At 39.9% G+C, this 20579-nt stretch overlaps 1 protein-coding gene across 1 annotated transcript in view; it reads left to right on the top strand.

Annotated features, from left to right (window-relative positions):
- IGF2BP3 (insulin like growth factor 2 mRNA binding protein 3) overlaps positions 1-20579 on the top strand; it is a 112231-nt gene that overhangs the window by 76466 nt on the left and 15186 nt on the right. The window contains exons 6-10 of the mRNA XM_036406247.2: positions 1134-1418; positions 3572-3706; positions 4272-4394; positions 6782-6917; positions 8750-8881. Of these exons, the coding sequence (XP_036262140.1) occupies positions 1134-1418; positions 3572-3706; positions 4272-4394; positions 6782-6917; positions 8750-8881 (811 nt within the window). The remainder of the gene's footprint in view (positions 1-1133; positions 1419-3571; positions 3707-4271; positions 4395-6781; positions 6918-8749; positions 8882-20579) is intronic.

Genomic DNA, 20579 nt, shown 5'->3' with positions numbered 1-20579 from the left:
TGCATATTTCAGTGATCAGTATATTACTGATAATCTGAATAGTAATGTTTGCTGTAGTAAAACTTGAAATGCGTTTTTGGGGCAAATGTGTTTATTTTATTCCACTGGTTTACCAATGTGTTGCATGTAGCTTAGTTATTCCTACTGTTTGCTAGATATTTAGTCTTATTGACTCTAATCTGTTTGTGAGCGGAACGTATTCTACCTTCTGTAAATCTGTCATTTTTGAGTTGAACTGTGTTCCTCCTGTGAAGAGGAGACCCAAGAGCGCCTGCAGACTTGTCCTTGGTTAGGAAGAGGGACAGAGCAGAGGGAATGCTGAGTGACCAGGAGGTTTTCAGCATGAGGGACCACAGTGAGAGAGGGTTGGGTACATTTGGGCAGTATCCCTCTGCAATGCTTTACTAAAAGAAGAGAAATTGAAACAACATTTTAAATGCCTTCTAACAACTTTGCTTTCATGGGGGAGTTTAACATAGACATGGGGCTTTAATTTCCTTGTTAACTTTACACCTACCAACAATATGACTAATTAGGAAGTTGCCAGGTGTTGTTGTGTCTAAGGGGCATTTCAGATGCCATTGACTGGCTTTGAGTGCTTCCTTTCCTGCTGATGTGAAGGTGCTCTCTTCTTTCATAAAAACTTGTTTTTTCATTCCTGTCACAGCTATATCAGTTATTGTGAAAGTTCCAGCCAAATAGCTGTGCTGGCAAAAACCCTAATGAAGGTGCTGTGATAGCAGCTAAAAAGTTTTCCCTCTGGTGCAGCTTTAATTCTATTTGGGAAATTGATTTAAATTAAATCAGGCAAAAGAATGCTTTTGAATGTATAAGCTCTGTCTCCTGTGAGGTTTTGCTGATAGGGTTGGACCAGCAAAATCTTTAAAGTGCAAAGAAGCCCAGGACAAGCAAGAGCTAACTTGTAGTTCTTAATACGGTGGCTTTGTGTAATCAAAATCTTGGCTGAAGAATTTCAAATGTAACTTTTCATCTTGGAATGTGTTTTTAGTTTCACCACATGAGTTAGAAAGGACAGAAGTCTACATCAGGATAATTTGTCATTTCATAAGGCCCTGCGTGTGCTTGTGGGGCTTTTTTTGATCTCCTCTCTCCTCCCCTTTCCAAATAAACAGAGCAATAGAAAAACTGAACGGATTTCAGCTTGAAAACTATTCCTTGAAAGTTGCATACATCCCTGATGAGATGGCAGCCCAGCAACCTCCTCAACAACACCCCCAGGGAAGACGTGGATTTGGCCAGAGGGGTCCTCCCAGGCAAGGGTCACCTGGCGCAACCACTCGGCAGAAACCACAGTCGGACGTTCCGCTACGGATGCTGGTTCCCACACAGTTTGTAGGAGCCATTATTGGGAAAGAAGGAGCAACAATCAGAAACATTACCAAGCAGACACAGTCCAAGTAAGTCATTTTACGAAACTGATTAATAGCTTTAATGTTGCGTCATCGTTGTTTGTGTAAAGAGGAGTTTGTAAAACTTCATTACTAACCTGCATGGTCAGAGAGCAAACGAAGATAACAGAGAACAGGAAATATTTTGCAATATTTATTTAAGGACTGGATTCTGTCCTTGATACGTCTTCAAATGCTATCTGACTTTTTTATCCCTCTTTAAAAGAGAAATGCTAGCAGGATGGTACTCTGTTGGAGAGTTTTGCTTACAGATGTACTAATATGGTTCTGGCACAAAAAGTGAAACTGAAAGAGCTGTAATATGTTGTTCTGGAGGACATATAGTCAGTGTAGTGATGTACCCAACTGTACTTCAAGTGTTTATTCTAGTTTTAGTTTGATTATGGCATTTTTAGGATTTGTAAATATTGTCAAAAGATGTGGGGGAAAAAGCCCTAAACAAAGAACCTTTTTATCTCCCTTCACTGCTTCCCCCTCTGTTTCTAGAAAACACATTTGTTGCTATCAAGTTGCAGACCACACCAAAACACAGATTAAGGAAATGCACAGGAGGCAAAAAGCAAGCTGCTAAGTGACCTAAGAAGCTTAGAGCACTGGGGTCTAGAGACGCTGGAAGAAGAGATTGTTTCCAGTGTGTGTTAAATCCTACCCACAAGGAAGAGCTCAGCACAGATGCAGAGGGAGGTGGGGTTCTTATTCCAAGAATTTTTCCAGGATGCCCCTAAAAGCAGAGAATTGAAATGCTGCCTTCAGCAGCCCACTGGAGGAGCCCCTAGTTCTGTAGTAGCAGCAGGCAGGACCTGGGAATGAGCTGTGTGTGAGGGGAATGAGGATGGGCAGGAGCCTCAGTTTTGAGAGTAGTTAATGAGGATAAGGGACTCCTCTCTAATTGCACCCCAACCCCCTACAAACAGGCTTACCCCCCTCCCCAAACCCAGGATTATCATGATGCTCCCTCCAACCTCTCATTAGCACAATGTAGCCCGGGAGACTATTTAGCATGTTTAACAACACAAGTGTAAGAGATTTGTGGTGTCCTGACAAGACTTGGTTGTAGTTTTTCTCTGGGTAACCAACTTTTCAGGTGATATATAAAACATCTAATTCTTGGACTATAAAAATCCTGGAAGATTGGCATAAGGAAAGTTTTATGTCTAGAAAAAGGGTGGGTAGAATAGAAATAATTGCAGGTTGCTAACTTTACAGATACGTGACTTTGAGAATGATGTTTTCACTGGTTTGGGGATTAAAAAAAGAAAGTTTCATCTACTTTCATTTCCACCAAGGACTGCCAAGATGGGTTTCTTGGAAAATGCTGCATTGTGAAACCAAATGAGTTTTCAACACTTGAAAGAATTGCAAAAATAAAGGGGCTTCTTGAAAAGCAGCATGGTTGTTTTAGTTAGAAAGCAGCTGTTACATGTGGAAGAGGGGCAAAAACAAAAAGCAGAGGTGGAAAGAATATGTGAACTGCAGTTATTGGCAGGGAAAAGTAATATCCAAGGCATTGTCTTTATGCAGGTCATAACTAATTTTTGTTACATTCTTAGAGCTACATAAACCTGTTGTAGAACAAGGCTAATAGTTTCAGGGTGGTAGAGGGTAAAGGTAATATCAGGACAAAATCAGGCCGGAAAAGTGTAAGAAATTCATCTTGTGGATGGATGCAAAGTACTACCATGCTACTTGCTAGCAGAGGAGTGCTGGGAAACTCTGCTGCTGAGGTATTTAAAATAAGATGGGACAAAGCCTGACTGTCCTGAAGCTGCACAGGCATTGTAAGTGGAGCAGTGGGGCTGGAGATGGGGCACTGGGAAAGCTCGATGAGATGTTGTTGTCTTCAGGGGTTTGCCACATTGTCTGTCAATCAACTCCCCTGAACATCTTGATGGGAGTTTACCAAAAACAGGAGATCCCAGTGTCCACAAAGGTGGGGTTTTAGCTGGTAAAATCAGGATAGGAGAGGCTCTTCATAACACAAATTTGTATTTAGGATATGCTTAAGTAGTCGTAAGCTTTTCAAAGTTAAACTACAATATATATAGTCACTGTTAGCTTAAAATAAGTTTTACAACAGTTGGAAATACACAAGGCTTACCATAGAGGGTGTGGTTACAGTTAGTGTTTTTCTTTCTTTCAAGAATTGATATTCATCGTAAAGAGAATGCAGGTGCTGCTGAGAAACCAATTACCATCCACTCAACTCCTGAAGGCTGCTCAACAGCTTGTAAAATTATTATGGAGATCATGCAAAAGGAAGCTCAAGATACTAAATTGTGAGTAAAAAGCATTTCATTGTGGAAGCATTAAAAGTTTTGAATTCTCACTAGCTCCATTTAAAGACATAGTCTTTAAAGCTGTTAACAAGTGAATATTTGCTGTTATCCATATCTAAGTAGGTAAAGATACTGAGATATTTTACCTTACAGGACAGTTTACTAGCTTAATTAGCCCCAGCATGCTTCTGTGATTTCAGTTGTTGTCTGGCTGTGATTTTGAGGTGAATTGGAGCAAATATGGAAGTTTCTTGAGCAACTGACAGCTTTTAGTTTGAGCAAGCACAGCAAGTTGTGAGCCCTCACTAAAAGCTTTAAGATCTATTTCTTCCCTCCCAACAGCTCTGGTTACTTCAGTCTGAGCTTTATTTAGTTGAAGGCACGTTGCAATTGCAATTAAGCTATAGATGATGGTGCTGGAAAGCCCATTGCACCCGGACTTATTCTGCACCCAGTGAAAACATGTGAATGGGATATTTCTATGAAAATTAAATTAATCCATAACATGTATAAAAGCTTGTACTTTGGTCTCCAAAAGTCTCACTAGGTATAACTTCCATTACAGTACAGAAGAAATTCCCTTGAAGATACTGGCACACAACAACTTTGTCGGCCGACTTATTGGCAAAGAAGGAAGAAACCTGAAGAAAATTGAGCAGGACACAGATACTAAAATCACAATATCACCGTAAGTTATTGGTGACATGTCAAATGGCAGCAGTGCTGCTGTGGGCCATTCAGGTACAGAGTTCTTGGAAAAATATTCTGTGTGCTGAAGGCTGAGATAACAGCCCTTCAGAGGCCTTTCCATCATATGGATTAAACACTTACTTAAGCTCAGTTAAATTTTATGTAAACAGTGAGTCTTCATTGTAAACTCAGTCAAGAGCAAGCCTAAAAATAACATAGGCTATGTGGAGCCTGTGTTAGACTATATTTTAAGTGTCAGTTGTTTTTAACATATTATACCATATGTAATGATGAGTGTTTGAAACTATAAGTCTAGATCAGTTCTGAGCTATGTGTGAAAATGAGTGAAATTAGTGATGTTTTAGTTTCCATGATATATTAAATTTTTGGACTAGAAGGAAAGAAAATAGAGCAAATGAATTCTGAAAAGGGTATCTTTAGTAGCAATTCTGTCCCTCTTGTCCACTAACAGCCAAATTACAATACATTGGCTAGTCTGCTACAAAGTAATGGCTTTTGGTCTGAGTTTGTGAGGGTAACCAAGGCCTGTTCAAATTTAGCTGAGATTAAACAGGAGTTTTCACCTTTACTGGAAATCTGTAAATCACTGATTAGATTAACATCTCTGTAGAAGCTTGGCAGTCAATAGTAGTTTTACCCTGGAGTAATATCTTCAGAGAACCTCCTGTTCTGAATAATGAATGCCCTGGCATGAACTTCCAAGCATTTGAAGGCATCCTGGATTTGGTTTTAGCCAGGAAGGGTGAGAATTAGGCTTACAGGCTGTAGGAAAGGGAAAAGGTTTGGAAGACACATGAAGATGTATGAACGGGTGTGAATACATGCAGGAGACAAAAAAGTAGTGCAGGAAATAAATGAGGACAAGGAAGCTGCAAGTAAATATGGCTCTTCAAAAAGAGGAAAGCAAATTTAGATGAAAGCACCTGAGGCCTTCCTTAGAGGTGTGTGAGTGTTTATGGAATTAGTCTGAGGAAAATAAACAAATAGAGAAAAAGCACCTAAATAAGTGTGCTTCAAGAATAGATTTTGTAAGGCTAGCATGCTCTCTTGAATGTGTTTGCATAAACATTTTGTCTGCAAACAGTACACAGACTATTAATGCTAAAAGGAGAAAAAATGTGTACAGACTACATGAAAAAATGGTCTTCATTCCATGGAATCCACTTGTCTTTATTGATGATGACACAAATAACACATTGTCTATAAATAGCTACAGAGTATTTTTTAATTTAGTGAGTTAAAGGTTTATTTGCATTAAAATCTTGCTCTCAAGATTATATTTGTCATACTATGCCTAAAATAGCCCTCTGAAGTCATCTGGTGTAATCAATACAAAAATGAGAGCATATATGCCCATTGATTTTGCTATTTCTAATTAGTCTTTCTCATGATCTCTTCATTCAGGCTTTTTGGTAAGCTTGTCCATAAATTTAAAGGCAGCTGGTTTGGGAAAGTGCTTCCTCTCTTCTCTGGGAAGTTTCCCAACATTTTCCTTCCTGGGGCAGTACTTCAGTGCTCATGCACTGGAGAGTCAAGGACTGCTGAGTGGATGTGTTCTGTGCCTGCCACTGCTTGGGGAGCAGTGCAGGCTGCCATGCTGCCTGCTGTGCAGGAAGGCAAGGCCTGTGCTGCTTCCTCTCTCCTTCCTGCCGTGGGCTTCCTCACTCTGCATCTTGCTCTGGACTTTGTCTGCACCCCTCTACCTTTTCTCAGTGCATGGCCATGCCATGGCTTCCCTGTGCGTTTAATCCATGTTACCACAGTAGGTTTGCATCTGTTGCCAAATAGAGCACTGGTTTAATGCTGTCGCCCCTTCATTTTCCCTGAGGAGTTACTAGTGTTGAGCAGCAAATGCTGACTTGCACACAGCTTTTCTTTTCCTCATTTTGAGAGTTTGGAGGCTCTCTTGCAGTTTTACTGAGGCTGGGCTTTTCTCCAGTTTCCTTAAGGAATACAGTGTAGTTTTCAAGGAAAGAATGTTTTCATGGTGTGTTTCTGGGGTGTCTAAAATGAGTGTCTGAAGGCCCTGTCCCTGTTGGTAGTGCTGGTGTGAGGTGGGACACGGCTGCACTGCCCTGCAGCAGCTCTGTGTGCTCATGCACAGTGTGCTGGCTCTGTTTTGTGCAGCACCCAAGGATGTCCCAGCCACCCCATGCCAAACCTCGCTGTGAGGGTTTGGTTGTGTTTCCCATGAGGACACAGTTTCCCCAGATTATCTGAGGACTGTGTTTGAACCCTGTTATGAATTGATACTACAGTCTTTGGAGGGCAAACTCAACATGCTTGGATGTTGTTGCACTCAAATGATAAATCTGGATTATCTTCTCTGTTTGCTAATTAACTGTGCTTCTGTGTCATTTGCAGATTGCAGGACTTGACACTCTATAATCCGGAAAGGACCATTACAGTTAAAGGCAGTATTGAAACTTGTGCCAAGGCTGAGGAAGAAATCATGAAGAAAATCAGGGAGTCCTATGAAAATGATATTGCTGCTATGAATGTGAGTTTCCTTAGGGTGTGGGTTCTTTCTGGGACTAAAACCACAGAAGGATTTTGGGTATGAGGGACCCCTGGAGGCTGCCTGGCCCAGCAGTGGGTTTGCTCAATGCAGGCCACACTTCAAAGTTAAACCAGGTTGTGTAGGGACTTTTCTCCTTAACATTTCCATGGATAGAAAACCCAGAGTGTCTCTGGGCAGCCTCTGCCCTGTCTCACTGCTCTCATGATGATTTTTTTTCCCTAATATCACATCAGAATTTTCTGTTGCAGCCTCTCTGTTGCCTCATTTATTTGTAGGGGTGTGGGCAAGCATTTTTATTATTTATGTGTGCTATTTTACTGGAAGCTTTTTCTAGTTTATTTTTGAGTGGGGGAACTGAGAACTTTGTTTAGATTGAGGAAATGAATGAGCATTTAACTTTTTTCTTGTTGCAAGAACCTGAAGCAGGGTGTGTTTGTGCTGTTGTAGCTTATGTGCTCTGGCTTGCATGTTTTTTAAAGAAGTGATTCAGTCTCATCACATAAATAGCATAATAATGTGCGGAAGAAAGATCCCTCCTGTTTTTAATTATTTCTTTTAAGAAGATCTTATTAAGGCTTTTTTCTTGATATAGATGATAAAGGCATTTAGCAATTTGAAGATGATTGGTGATTATATAATGAAAACAACATACCTCATTAGTTTGCCAAAGTATTACTTATGCATATTGAGAAATTATTGAGATTTTTGATAGTTAGGAAATGCGTTGTCTGCATGTGTATCCAAATCTTATGGTCTAGAGTTAGAAAGGAAATATTTTTTCAGTTTACAGTAGTCCTGACTTTCTAGAAATGTCTGTTATTCATGCTTGTCCTACCAAGTGAATATTCTCCCCACTTTTCCCCCTGTGTCCCCCACACGAAGCAAATTGCAATGCATGAGGTACTCATGAGGAACAAAGTATTCAATAGTGGTGCACTTTTGTTTCATATAACAAGCAGGAACATGGGGTGAGTTCTAACTGTATTGCTATTTGACAAAGGTATGGAAAGTCAAAAAACTACCTCTGTTACTGTATAGGTTTTGAGTTTAGTTTGTAGTGATTATTCAGGTAGTTTCTGAGGTGGTGAAGTTTTGAGGTTTTTTGGTGTCTTGTGATTGACTTATCTTAATGGCCTGAGATAGCATCTGTCTCTCTAGCTGAAATACTTCTAAAGCATGTTCATGTTTTCGAGTAATAATCTGGAAAAGTGAAAGGGGTGCTGACAAGTTTTGTATCAGACAACAAATGCTTCCTACCACGTGATGATGTCACTTTTTCTCAGATGTGGTCAAGCAAGGGACATGCAACTTTATAGTTGATCCTTTGCCAGCAATTGCTGGAGGTATCTCACTTCATCTTTTGCAAGGGAGAGAGGATGGGCTGATAGTGTCACATACATGTTCCTCCAGTGTAAGAAAAGCAGGGCTTTGTTCTTTCTCTGATCTTTCATGATCTTTCTCTGTTTCTACAGGGCTGTCTTTTTTGTGTAAGGACAAAACTATTGTTTTTCTGATAAATTTGTTAACTCTGAAAGTAAATAGTACTATTATCTGAACATCTTGCTGTAAAATTTGAAATGTGTTTTGATGACTAAGTTGTAGCAAGTGATCCCCATCTGCCTTTCCTATGTGTTTTTGATGTTATTGGTCTGTACATGTGTCTGGGAAGCAGGTTTGAATGAGAGTCCTTTGGGTAATGGAAATGACTTTCTTTTAAAATAACATCCCAAAACGTGAATAGCATATGCCAACTAGGATTTTATTAGAGTTAATAACCAGGACTCTAAATCTTAACTCTTCTGCCATTGCAGCTTCAAGCACATTTAATTCCTGGATTAAATCTGAATGCCTTGGGTCTGTTCCCACCTTCTTCTTCAGGAATACCACCTCCCGCAGTGAGTGTTGCCTCTGCTGCTGCTGCTGCTTCATATCCACCTTTTGGGGTAAGGGAAGCTCTGATTTTGGATGGTTAGTGGATGGTGATACTAATCTCTGCAATGCTGCATTTTTTTGCCTTTTTCCCCAGAAAATCTGGAAGGGTGTTTTGCTAGCTGTGTTCTGTCATTTTTCTAAATGTTGTCTGTCTTCCTGCTTGCACACTGAAAAGTATTTCATGTGGCTGCAGTTGGGAGCAGGCATTAGTTGCTTTTCTAGTGAAATGCTCAGTGAAACTGGAAAATAGTGCTGCTTAGAAAAGTGTTAGATTTTATTTTATATAGAATTTTAATTATTGCAGAAATAACTTTCACATAAAATAGCATTTCAAAATTGCTGGAATTGGCAATTAATAATGCTAGTATGCAATTTTATTCCTTGTGTTATGGAAGGAAAAGAAATTATGTCTTGTCATGAACTGGGGATCTATGTGTAGCTACAGTGTTTGTTTGAATGTAGCAGTTTTATAAATGCCATGTTGAAATGCAGTACTGCTAAATATCTAGTATGTAAATTGCATGGATCAATCTCCAGAAAGCTGTGATTTACTTGCCATTTTGCTCTCTAAAAAAATATGAAAAAGTTTAATAGAATCTTACTCAAATTCTGTGCTGATTAGTAAGCATAAATGAAGAATTTTGCTATGGAGCAGAAGGTGATTCGTTGCACCAGAAACCTCCAGAGTCTGTCTGGAGCTGAGATGGTGTTTTGCTTTCAAGAAAAGACAACCTCATTACAAGGAGAAGGTGGTGTTTTTCAACTCTTTTCTGTTTCTGTGCTGGTGGTTGTTAGCCACTAAATGCAAGGTGAATTTTCTAAACAATTCTAACAAGTCTCTTAAGAAGTTGATGGCAGAATTTTACAAACTCTGCTGTTTGACTTGGTCCCCTTCTTTGCCCAACAGTGACATCTAGAGAGCTAAGTCTGAGACTCTTCATGAACTAGAAAAGTGAAAATGCAGCACAACACTAAACTTCATCAAATAACTCAAGCTCTGTTGTTCTAAAGGGTAGTTGTGGTCTAAATATTTTTCCCAGAGGAAGAAACCAAGAGAGAGTCAGTGTAAGGAGCAGGAAAAATTCCTCTCTTGTAACATTGTTTGTAAGAATGAACAAGTTTGGTGTTATGAATGTATTATAAAGTATATTGAGTATAATAGTGGCTTTATCAGAAAAATGTGCTTCAATGAAAGCTACAATAGAAATATGCTTATACTCAGGTATTTTACTGTCAATAGCAGAGCCTCCATTTATGACAAACACGTTCTCTCGCTCACAGTCATTCTGCACTTCAATTAGATTGGCAGACTAAACTAAACAATACAGGTTTCTGCTTCACTATATTATAGAAAATGCCATCTCTGGTAATGAATTGCCTCAGTTTTTTTCTTAAGAGATACTAGATGTGGTTTGTTAAAAGTATATAACTTTCTATATTGGTAATTAAAAGTGTGGCTTTTCCTATCTTTTTACTCCAGATTTGCAGACTACTTTGCTATTCTTGAGATTCATATTGTAAGCCCACAGTTCTGTTCATCACTTGGTGTATTTTCATTTCTTTCCCACTTTCCCCCCCATTGTGGTTCCTTTTGCTTTAAATATGCACCTAAACAGTGCTGAATTTGGTGGTTACTCCTGTTTGTCCCTCTGTTGCTAGTGCACCTTTACCTCCCAAATGCACCTTTTTTGGCCTGCTAAGATCTCTGGCAGTATCCAGGTTTTTGGAAACAGGATAATGGCAACATCTGGAAAAAAGCATCAAGAAACAAATGTCATTGTGTAGAAACTGTGCAGCTGGAAGTTCAGACCACTGTCTGAACTCTCTTGCTTCTGTTGGTGCTCATTCCTCTGAAATGGCTCTCATTCCATGCAGTCTAGGTGTGTGACAAGCTAACATGCAGAAAGAAGGGATAAACTCGCAGACTGGGAGATGAACTCAGATTTTGTGGAGGTTGGGGGTGGTACTGATACAGCTCCTGAGACAGATACTAAGGGCTTCTAAAGCAAATGTACGAACAAAGGGAATTATCTCACCTGTTTGTACTTAAATGTGTTGGTATTTGGAAAAGAGCAGGTCGTTCTGTGGGCTTCAGGTGAGTCAGCCCCTCTAATTACTAGGAGTGCTTGTTGCTCTCTGAGGAGAGAAAATGAGAAAAAGCATGAGTCTATTCCTTTAATGGATGCATTAGTTTCCATTTTGAAGACTTTTAAGTCTTACTTGTGTATGAATTAATTTTCTGTAACTTTTGAGCTTTACTCTCCTCTAATTTTTCCCCTAGCAGAACAGTTTTCACACACTGATTAAATTGGTTATTAGGGCATTCACAAGTAGAAAGAGAAAAAAGTCTGGCTATATTTTGAAGGAGAAATTGATATATTTTGAAAGGCTGAAGGTAACCACAGGGGGAGATCTAGGAGAACTCATGAGGGATTTAAAAAGTAAAATGAAATCTGTCTAACAGATTTCATTTTAGATCAACAGATCTAAAATGAAATCTATCTAACAGAGGCTTTGGGGAAAGAAGGTCCTGAAAGAAAAATTAATTAAGAACTCCCAGGGAAACTTAATGTCCATTTACCTATGAGCTATTTGTTACCAAGTTCCTTATTTTGACAAAAGCATTGGACAACCCAGGAACCTTTACCTCATTTTCAGTGCATGTCCTTTTATGCTTGGGAGCAGGGATTAGTGGATATTGAGGATATCCCTTTCAGGCAAGTGGAAATCCTTTCTGAAAACACTGTTGGCATCAGGGTGTAAAGAAGTATATCCTGCTGCTGCCCTGCTTATTTGTGTGTAGTGCAAGTTTTGCCTTCTGCTCAGGGCTGGCTCTTCCCTGTCTCCTGTAAGGTGTGCTCCCCAGCAGTTGCAGCTGCACCATCACAGGGGCCTCTTGGCATCCAAGTGTCTGAAGTCTGTGCTTAAAGCCATATAGTGAGCCTTGGGACACCCCTGTGATGTGTCTGAGGGTGGGTTTGAAGCTCTTTTTGTAATATCTGTGTATGGACCTTTTCTTCACCTTATTGTGGGGATGGACTTGGCTGGGGCTCTGCCTTGGGTCAGAAGAATTAGGTGGGTGAGTTTGGGCATTTGCAGCACGGTTTCCATATGGAGCTGATGGTTCATACAAACTACTTTCAAGTGACAAGGTGCAGCTGTGACCTTATGTAGGACTTGTTCCCAAAGAAACTGAAGTGTCATCTTAATTATTGAAACAATTATCTGTCACATTCCTCCTGCTGCTTTTTTAACATGGGTATAAAGAGGAAAACCTGCATAGACACATCTAGGATTTTGTAACAGTGCCAGGGCTTAGCAACAGTTCTGAGTGCTCATACACAACATCTGGAGCCAAGTGTTCCTAAAACATTCTGTACTTGGAATCTACAACTTCAGGAGCTTGGGGCTGAATAGTTAAATAGATTTGGCTGTGCTAACATGTGTGTGATGCTTCATCCTATCCCTCTTCATGCAAACCTTTAAGACATTTGACAAGAGCATAAACATTGTTCTCCAGCTGCTTCAGGCACACTCTGGTATTACAAACTTAGGAAATGGTGATGTTATCAAACACTAGTTTGCATTTAGTTCCCTGGACTGGGTCACATTCAGGAGAATGATTTCCATGTGACCCAGAGACCTTATTCCATGATGGTTAACTGTGATGTACCGCACCAAAGCCTCAGCTAAGTTAATCTAACAAGATGCAGATTGTGTCTCAGTAACAATCTGGGTGCTGCTTTTACTCTTTGTCCTAGCAGTGGAGCCTCCTCAGGAAGGCAGATACAAACACACACATGGGCACATGGCCTTTGCATGTGGCTAACAGTGTCTGATTACCACAAAAGTGCAGGCTAACCATCCATTTTCTTGTATTTTTACCTATTGCTAGCAACAATCCTTGATATTGAAATTGTATAGTTTATTTGCAGAGTTCAAGTTCTGTTTGCCTGTTCAAAGCACTCATTTTGTGCAGTTGCTGAAAAGGGATGCAATGGAATTGCATATTGTGCTTCAATTCTTGAATGTTCTTTTCTCTTCTTGCAAAAATCCAAGATCTGTTTGGTTTTTTCCTGGACTCCTAAAATACAAACAAATCAGAACATGAGAGAATCGTTGAAATGTTTTATAGTTTGAGGAAAAAGCAGGACTTAATTGTCTCAGTTAAAAGTATTAAGAGCTAAAAATTCTTTTTGCTGTCAAATGGGTATGATTTTCCTCTTATTATCCTGGTGATATGATCAAGCTAATGGTCTTTTTTTGACTGATCTGTGCCCTTGTGTGACCATATTAAGGACCATTAGCCTTTCTGTGCCTATTTGTACTCAATGTCTTGTCCAGCTGCTTTTGGACCTGGAAAAACCACCACTTTCTGTTTATCCTTAAATCTTTCTCCTTAGCTGTGCACTTAAATGCTTGTGTGTGTTGCAGCTCTGACATGATTGCCAAGAGCTTTGTTGGTCTGCCCACTGTCACTTGTAACAAATGTTGTGACCTGAGCACCTGCACAAAATGCTGGGATTTCTATGAGGAGGAGAGTCAGGTTCTGCAAAAGGGAATATCACCCATGCTTATGTTTTCCAGAAGATATGTTGCCACCAAAAAAAAAAATACTTTTAACAAGTATCCCAGCCAAACTGCTTCAGATGTAGTGTTGTACTGCTCAAAGCTGTTTTGATGGAGTTGTTGCTTCTGTCTTCTGAACTGTGGGGAGAATATGCACATACTTGTCTCTCAAGAATAGAATTTTGTTCTCATGCAACGCTGAAGGTTTTAAAGCTCCAAACAAACAAGAAATTCTTATCTTAAAATCCAACTGTGTACAGTCATGCAATTAATACACCTGGCCCACCTACTTGGGTTAAGTGGGTTGCGCCCTTCCTTTTATAATTGGAACTTTGCATGTTTAATTTTACATCCAACTGCATTTCTTTTGCAGCCTCTGGATCTGAAATTTGGCATCCCAAGGGCATGGGGGAAGAAGGGATAACCTGTGGAGACCTCATCCTGCCCTTGAATGCCCTGAAACAGGGTAGTAGAATTAATTCTGTCTCATGGCAGGTAAACTCAAACATAAAGTAAGGTGAGAAGTAGAGAGCTTTTCTCCATAAGAGAAGTTCACACCAGCTGTTCCTCTTCTTCTGTAAGGTCATGGAAGAGATACATGAACTTCTGTCCTGTGAAACTTGGCTAGAGTGAAGAGATGCTCCTCTGCTTGCAGTGGGACTGCTTTCTCTGCTGGCCTTTTTGGACACCTGTTGTGGCTTCTTGAAGCTCTGCCTTCAAACAAAAAGCACTCTTTCAAACCTTTTCTTTAGCCTCACAGTGAACTTTTATGTGATATGCATGTGGGCTTCTAGGAAGAGACAGGGAGGAACAGGAAAATTTAAAAAAAACCCAACAAAACAACAAAACCAAAGAAGATGTTGTTTCATACAGTAAACAAAACCAAGAAACCAAACCACCTTTTCTGATTACAAAAAAAGAAAGTCTTGTACAGTTAGGCTGATAGGTTGCTTTCCTTTATTCTCTTTTGCCATCTCTTGAAGTTTTTGTTGCAGGTGAGGAACATGCCAATGGAAAACTTTCTCCTTAGAAGATGTTGTGGTCAAGAGAAAGATTCCTTCTTTATTCTCCAGTCATTTTCTTAAATAATAATAGTAAAGAAGACATCTTCTATATTGAATAGAAGTAAGAGAAGAAATAACTGTATTGTGCTTTTGGCAGGAAAGAAAAGTAATTTAAAATGAAAAATTGCTTCATTGAGGGCCTTCATTTGATGCCCTGAGCATAGATGAGAAAAACAAGGAAGAGGAAAAACTGTCCTATGTTTCCAGGTACTTTGACTCTTACTTGGTGAAGTTGGGCTCCTTTGGATGTCTGGGTTTGATAGGATTAGCTTGTGCAACTGTTATGTCTGATCTACCCAGAGGCAGCAATGTCTGTACATCTATGATGTGTGTAGTTGCAAGTTGCTTTGCCCTAATTTGCCCAGCTTGTTAAGCAGTAGATGACTTTTGAGAAGCTGTCCTGCAGCCAAAAGAGGATGTGGTTTTGGGGGATGAAGAAGCATTTGCCAGTGTTTTTACAAAATGATTTTACATTGGTGAAATTAGAACCATACATGTGCAGCACATGCAATCTTGAGGAGGGCACTGTAGGACAACAGCACTGTCTGAAAAAATCTACCTGCTAATTAGAGTCCTTTTGAAGATTGCAGCCTCAGTGCCTTGAAATACATCTTTACTGATGCTTAATTTCTTACATTCATTAATGAGGCATATTTTGACAACTAAAAAATTTACTTCTTGGTGTCTAACATTGTGGGCTTGTTTTGCTCTGCGGAGAAAATTGTTGGTCTTCCCACTGTGTTGAAAGTCTTCTGCTTCTGCCATGCTGTGCTGTCAGGGATATGTGTCCAGAGCAGTCAGCCTGTTCTGCCTCTGGAGATGGACCAACCCCTCAATGAGGGAAGGAAAATGCAATTGGCACCAGATGATGTACAAAGATCTGGCAGGTCAGTAGGTAGGTTTTTGAGGTGTTGAAGCCTCCAGTTATTCTTAATAGCTTCTTTTACAGTTCTCAGGTTGTCATAATGCAAATAGCATCACTAGTCAACGATGCTTTTTAAAATAAAAATGGTTTCTTCTTTGCTGCAGGTTTGAGTACTTGTAGAGATATTTGTATTTTCTTGGAACACAAGAATTAGAATTTGTGTTGGTTCCCTGGTTTTAGATTCTTATGGGAAGATTTAATTGGGGTTCCTCTTGAGCATCTCAGACTCTCAAGCCCTAAGTACCAGGCTCCAAACCTTCTGAATGTTAAACTGAATGGGTAATTTAATTCCTTAAGGTGCCAAATATTTTGTTACTAGGGTGTGCTGAGCTCCTTCAGGCCAGAAACAAAAGTAGGTCAAGTCCTCATTCTGTTGTATCTGGCTCCATCTCTGGTTTGTTTGTTAAACATGATGGAGAAATAAGTGATCTTTGTGTTTACACAACCTGTTTTTCTGGCAGCTGCCATGGAATCTGAGAGCAGTGCCTTTATAAACCAGAGCTGATGAGTACCTGCTTCTTCCAAAGCCATTGATTTCATGGGCAACTTCTATGGATTTTGAGTACCCATGTGACTGCTGTGTCACAGCTATGATTTTTGAAGTGGAAGTGTTTTTATATATATACTTTTTGGTGGTCATATTCAGTGTTGCAACACTGAATACCTATGCTTCCTGCTTGTGAATGACCAGCAAAATTCCTCTTACATAGTTTCACAATCTGTTCCTTATGTTGATTTCTGATTTTGGCTGTCTGTTCCGAATAAAAGGTGGCAGATTGCTTTTTTTGGCATTGTGGCCAGTCAGATTTTGCAAAAACAAAAAGTTCATGCCATGTTCAGAAATATGTCAAACCAGTTCCTGCTTGTAAAATGCCTTATAACCAGCCTGCCAGAAAATGTTCCTTCTCTGCTTCTGCGATTTGTACTCCTTTGTTGCTAGCTAGGCTGTCATGTTGGAAAAACTTCTATGTGTGGTTCTTTTAGTGACTTCTAGTAGTCCAAGAAGATTCCCTGTTCAGAGATGATTGTGATGAAAAGTACTAAATTTGAGAGCCAAGAAGTGGAATGAGTAGTACTAAGTGAAATTATTCCAGTGGCATCTCACTTAAGGTACTGACCACTGTGTAAGAACCACTGTGGTAGTCCCCAAAATGGGAATGCAGACAGGGTGGGTCATACTTAGATTTTCAACCAAGAGGAGAGGACCAGCTCAGCTAGATGGACAGAGGACACTCACACATAATTTCTGGGGCTGATTGTAGGGGGAAAGAGGTAGAGCTGCATGGCCTTTCCATGGGCTGCATGTCCTAGAAAGGGTCATGCCCTTGGTTCATCTAGGGACATGAGTGTTTCTCACACAATGCAGCATTTACACTAAAGGGGAGCATCTTGGATTCACCTGGAGTTCATGGGAAGGTGAAACCCTGGCTGGATGGTGGCTGGGCAGTTCATGCATGGCAATATGAGCAATGCTTTAATGTGCAAATCAAAGTGAAAAATACACATTGCTTCTTTTAAATTGTTTCGCTACTGCTCAACTGACTGAATTCATCAGTGCAGAATTCTTCTGAGGGTGATCCTGGCTTTTCAGGCAGTGAATATGGCAGAAAGCTTTAGACTCTCAGCATGGCCCTAAATCTGTTTGAAATAGACCTAAAAAGCTTGGAGGGTGCAGGGAGTTCAGGCTGCAGTTTGTTGATTTGTGTTGGCAGCAGCACTTCAGCTCAGTGATTGTACAAGATGGTACCACAAGGTATCTGCAAGGATGTTGTGAAACCATGGATCATGTTAGACCTATCTGCTAAAACTTTGTTTTCCTTAATGAGTCCCTGTTTCCAATGAAGGCTTAAAGTTTTAGCACTAGTATTGCAAAATGAATACTCTAGGATTTCTTTCACCATCATCTCAAGCTTATTTCTTATCATTGCATTGAATCCAACTAGAATGTCTTCAAGGATACTTGGATAAATGTTCATTTCCTCTTGCTGCAAGTTTTCATTACTGAATAAATAAGAGCATTTAATATAGCTGTGGGCCAGGATAATTCTTCACAGTAAATTGCAAAAACGTGGTTTAAATTTTGGCTTTGGATCTGGTACAGGGTTTGAATAATATGATACTTCACTTCCTGACAAACTCAGGGTATTCTGAAGACTGAATGATCTGTCTGCAAATCTGCCTTGTCTTGGTAATCATGGTTTTTGGGAAGGGGGTAGAAAGGCAAAAAAGGAACTTTTTAATGCAGTCACTTACTGTCTGTATTAATTTACTTCTGCCAAGTGGATTTGTTTACTATGTAAAAAAAAAAACCAAACCAAAACCAGTATCTCACTAGGCTAAATAGTAGCTCCATGCAGTCCTAAACCAGTTCTTAATTATTTCCTTCATAACTAAAAATCCTGATGCTGACTTAAAATGGATAACATGACTCTGTGACTTAAATAAATGTCTCGTGCTAAGGTAATTAATTTGCAACATGAAACATAACAAGCTTAGAAACCAGGAAAAATCTGATTCTTCTCCCATTCATGTCTGGCTTAAAAACCTATTTACTTCAGTGGGTACAATATTTTAAAAGATTTACAGCCTTATCCCAAATGTTGCCAAGGATTTACCAACCACATGCATTTGATGGAGCAAGGGGTCTATGGAGACACTTACGCACATGACTGGAAAAAATTTTGTACTGTTGGCAGGCTTGCAGAAAAAGACTGAGATTAATGCTCAAATTAACTTGAGGGACATAAATAACAAACATACCCCCTTATGAGCCCTGACTCATGCTGACTGAGGGAGCTGTGGACTGACCTAGCAGCATCATCAGCCAAAATCACGAGAGGAGGGGTCGTCTTGGGGAAGAAGTGAGGAGACAAACCTCTGTTGGCTTTTCTGTGTTTTATTTGTTGTTCTCTGTTGTTCTTTGTTTTGTTTTTCAAATGCCATTTTTTCAAATAGGATGTCCATTCCCCCAGCTGTAGTGGCTTGGGACCTGCTTTTTACCTACCAACCTCTACTCTGGAGGGTCATAGCTTACTTTTTCTGAGTTTTCGTTCTTGCCTGGCTGTGTTATGGCTCTGTTACCCAAGTGTAAGATGAGGAGCAATGTTTTTCCTTCTGACAATCTAACAGGTAAGGGAAAAGCTCTCCTCCCTGTGGCTTTCTGCAGTTTGTAGGATTGATGCACCAGGAGTTGGCAGAGAAAAGTTATAGCAACCTTATCCTAAGGGCAGATGGTCTGTACAAATCTTTCTAACCCTGCAGGCAAGAATTGCAGAAAGAGGAGTGAATCTGCAAATTTTCTTGGCTGGGACTCCTCAGCTTCTAGCTCTGGTGTGCAGCAGTAGCCCTCATGCTGAAGGACTAGTGGCAGTATCCCAAGGAGAGGAAGAACCTCACTCCTGCTGAAACTCTGGAAACCAGGAAATGATGGCTGTGCTAAGCCAGTTTCCTAAGAGTTAATGTGGTAGGGTTGGCAGCAGAAGGAAAAATCTCCTGTGGAGCTGCAGGGTCTGGCTGGAGTGAATGGGATAATCCTGAAGCTACATGCAGTGCAGGGGCTCCAGGTGAGCCCAGTGTAGTGGGGAAGCAGCCAGGGGTTACATGATTTACCAACAGATGAGCTTGTCTTGGATGGTGATGGTGGGAATTTGAAAGGGAAATATTAAAAGAAGATGATAAATAGTTGGTATGGACTGTTGGGCTAGGGACAGATGGCTGGAGCTCAGGGACTTGCAGGAGGTATGGAAGGAGGTGTATCCAAGCTGCTCCAGGAAAGAGCTCTGTTAGTGTAAAAAGTCAGTGCTAATAGTGAGCTGCAGCAGTTGCTTAGTGTCATCCAGTGGGGTAGATTAATTTCCATCTCTGTGTTAGATCACCATTTTCAATCATGATTTAAATGAGCAAGCAGGAAATCTGATTTAAGTTGACTTATCAAATTTTATATGTGTACTTTAGTTACCTTTCTGAAAGCCTTAGAGTAGTCTGTGCCTTTGCTTACACTGAATATCTCTTTCTATTTATACAAGTATGCAATTTGCCATTTGCTTTGGGTATATTTTCCTTTTTCTGTTAAAAAATGATGAATGGTGCTTTTCTTATTTGCTTGATTAATTTTAACTTCTGATTTTCATCAGGCAACATTTGGATGGAAATTGGAATCCAATTAATGAACAAAACCAGCATTTAAAATTGTTTTCATTAGTTCAGTGTGCTGGATATAGACAAAAATTCCTTATCAACCCTGTTTTGTGACTAAAGCAGACTGATTTTTGCAGAAACAAAGCAAGTATTCCCAGCTGTTTATGAACTGAACTAATTGTTTCTGGTCACCATGCTTTTGAAGAATCTGTTTCTTGTATCTTGGTTTCCAGAGCTCTTCTCTTAAAACACAAAACCCCTGGAAAAAAAAACACAGAACCCCAAAACAACCTAGATTCTCCATTGAAGTGAATATCTCGGTGGTCTGTGTGCCACAGCTACACAAGACAAACTTCTCTTATTTGGGTGGACTAGCCATGAGCCCATACTACAAATATTGCTGAGGCAGAAGAGGTGGTCTGTGCATCACAGACACTGCAGATGGCTACTTGCAAATTAGGGTGGATGGATGGACTATAAATCTTGGTGAACCTAGTTGCTACTCTGAAAGATTTTCTTTCTGCATTCCTGTCAGTTCCCAGGGCTGGGCTGACTTTGAATAAAATATTTTCCTATGTAAGGGGAGAAAATAAACTGAATGCGGAAGAAGAGAAAATTGTCCAGGAGACCTTACTCTTGTCAAAAAATATATACACATACATATTTTGGCTTTTAAATTTTAAGTATATATTTAAGCAGACTTGGCTATAAGGGAGTGAACGTTGAAGCTCAGATTTCACAGAGTGGGAAATCAGTTCCCTAAATTTAGTGCTTCTAACATATGTTTAAGGTCTAGGAATCTATTTCTGATATAACTCATGTTAGGAGTTCCTGGAAAGCTCTGTGACTTATGTGGCATGGCATGGGTAAGATTAAATTATAGCTGATTTTCTTCCATCCTGAGATCCCCAGAAGCATCTGTAAGATTGATGGGTGGTGTAGTCATTGCATTATGTTTGATGTGTTTCTTTTGCAGGCTAGGTTTCCAGTAAATACAAAAGGATTTAAAAATTA

The sequence above is a fragment of the Molothrus ater genome, chromosome 1 (assembly GCF_012460135.2).
Source record: "Molothrus ater isolate BHLD 08-10-18 breed brown headed cowbird chromosome 1, BPBGC_Mater_1.1, whole genome shotgun sequence".
Classification (NCBI taxonomy): Eukaryota; Metazoa; Chordata; class Aves; order Passeriformes; family Icteridae; genus Molothrus; species Molothrus ater.
This window is presented reverse-complemented; position numbering and strand designations above follow the sequence as displayed.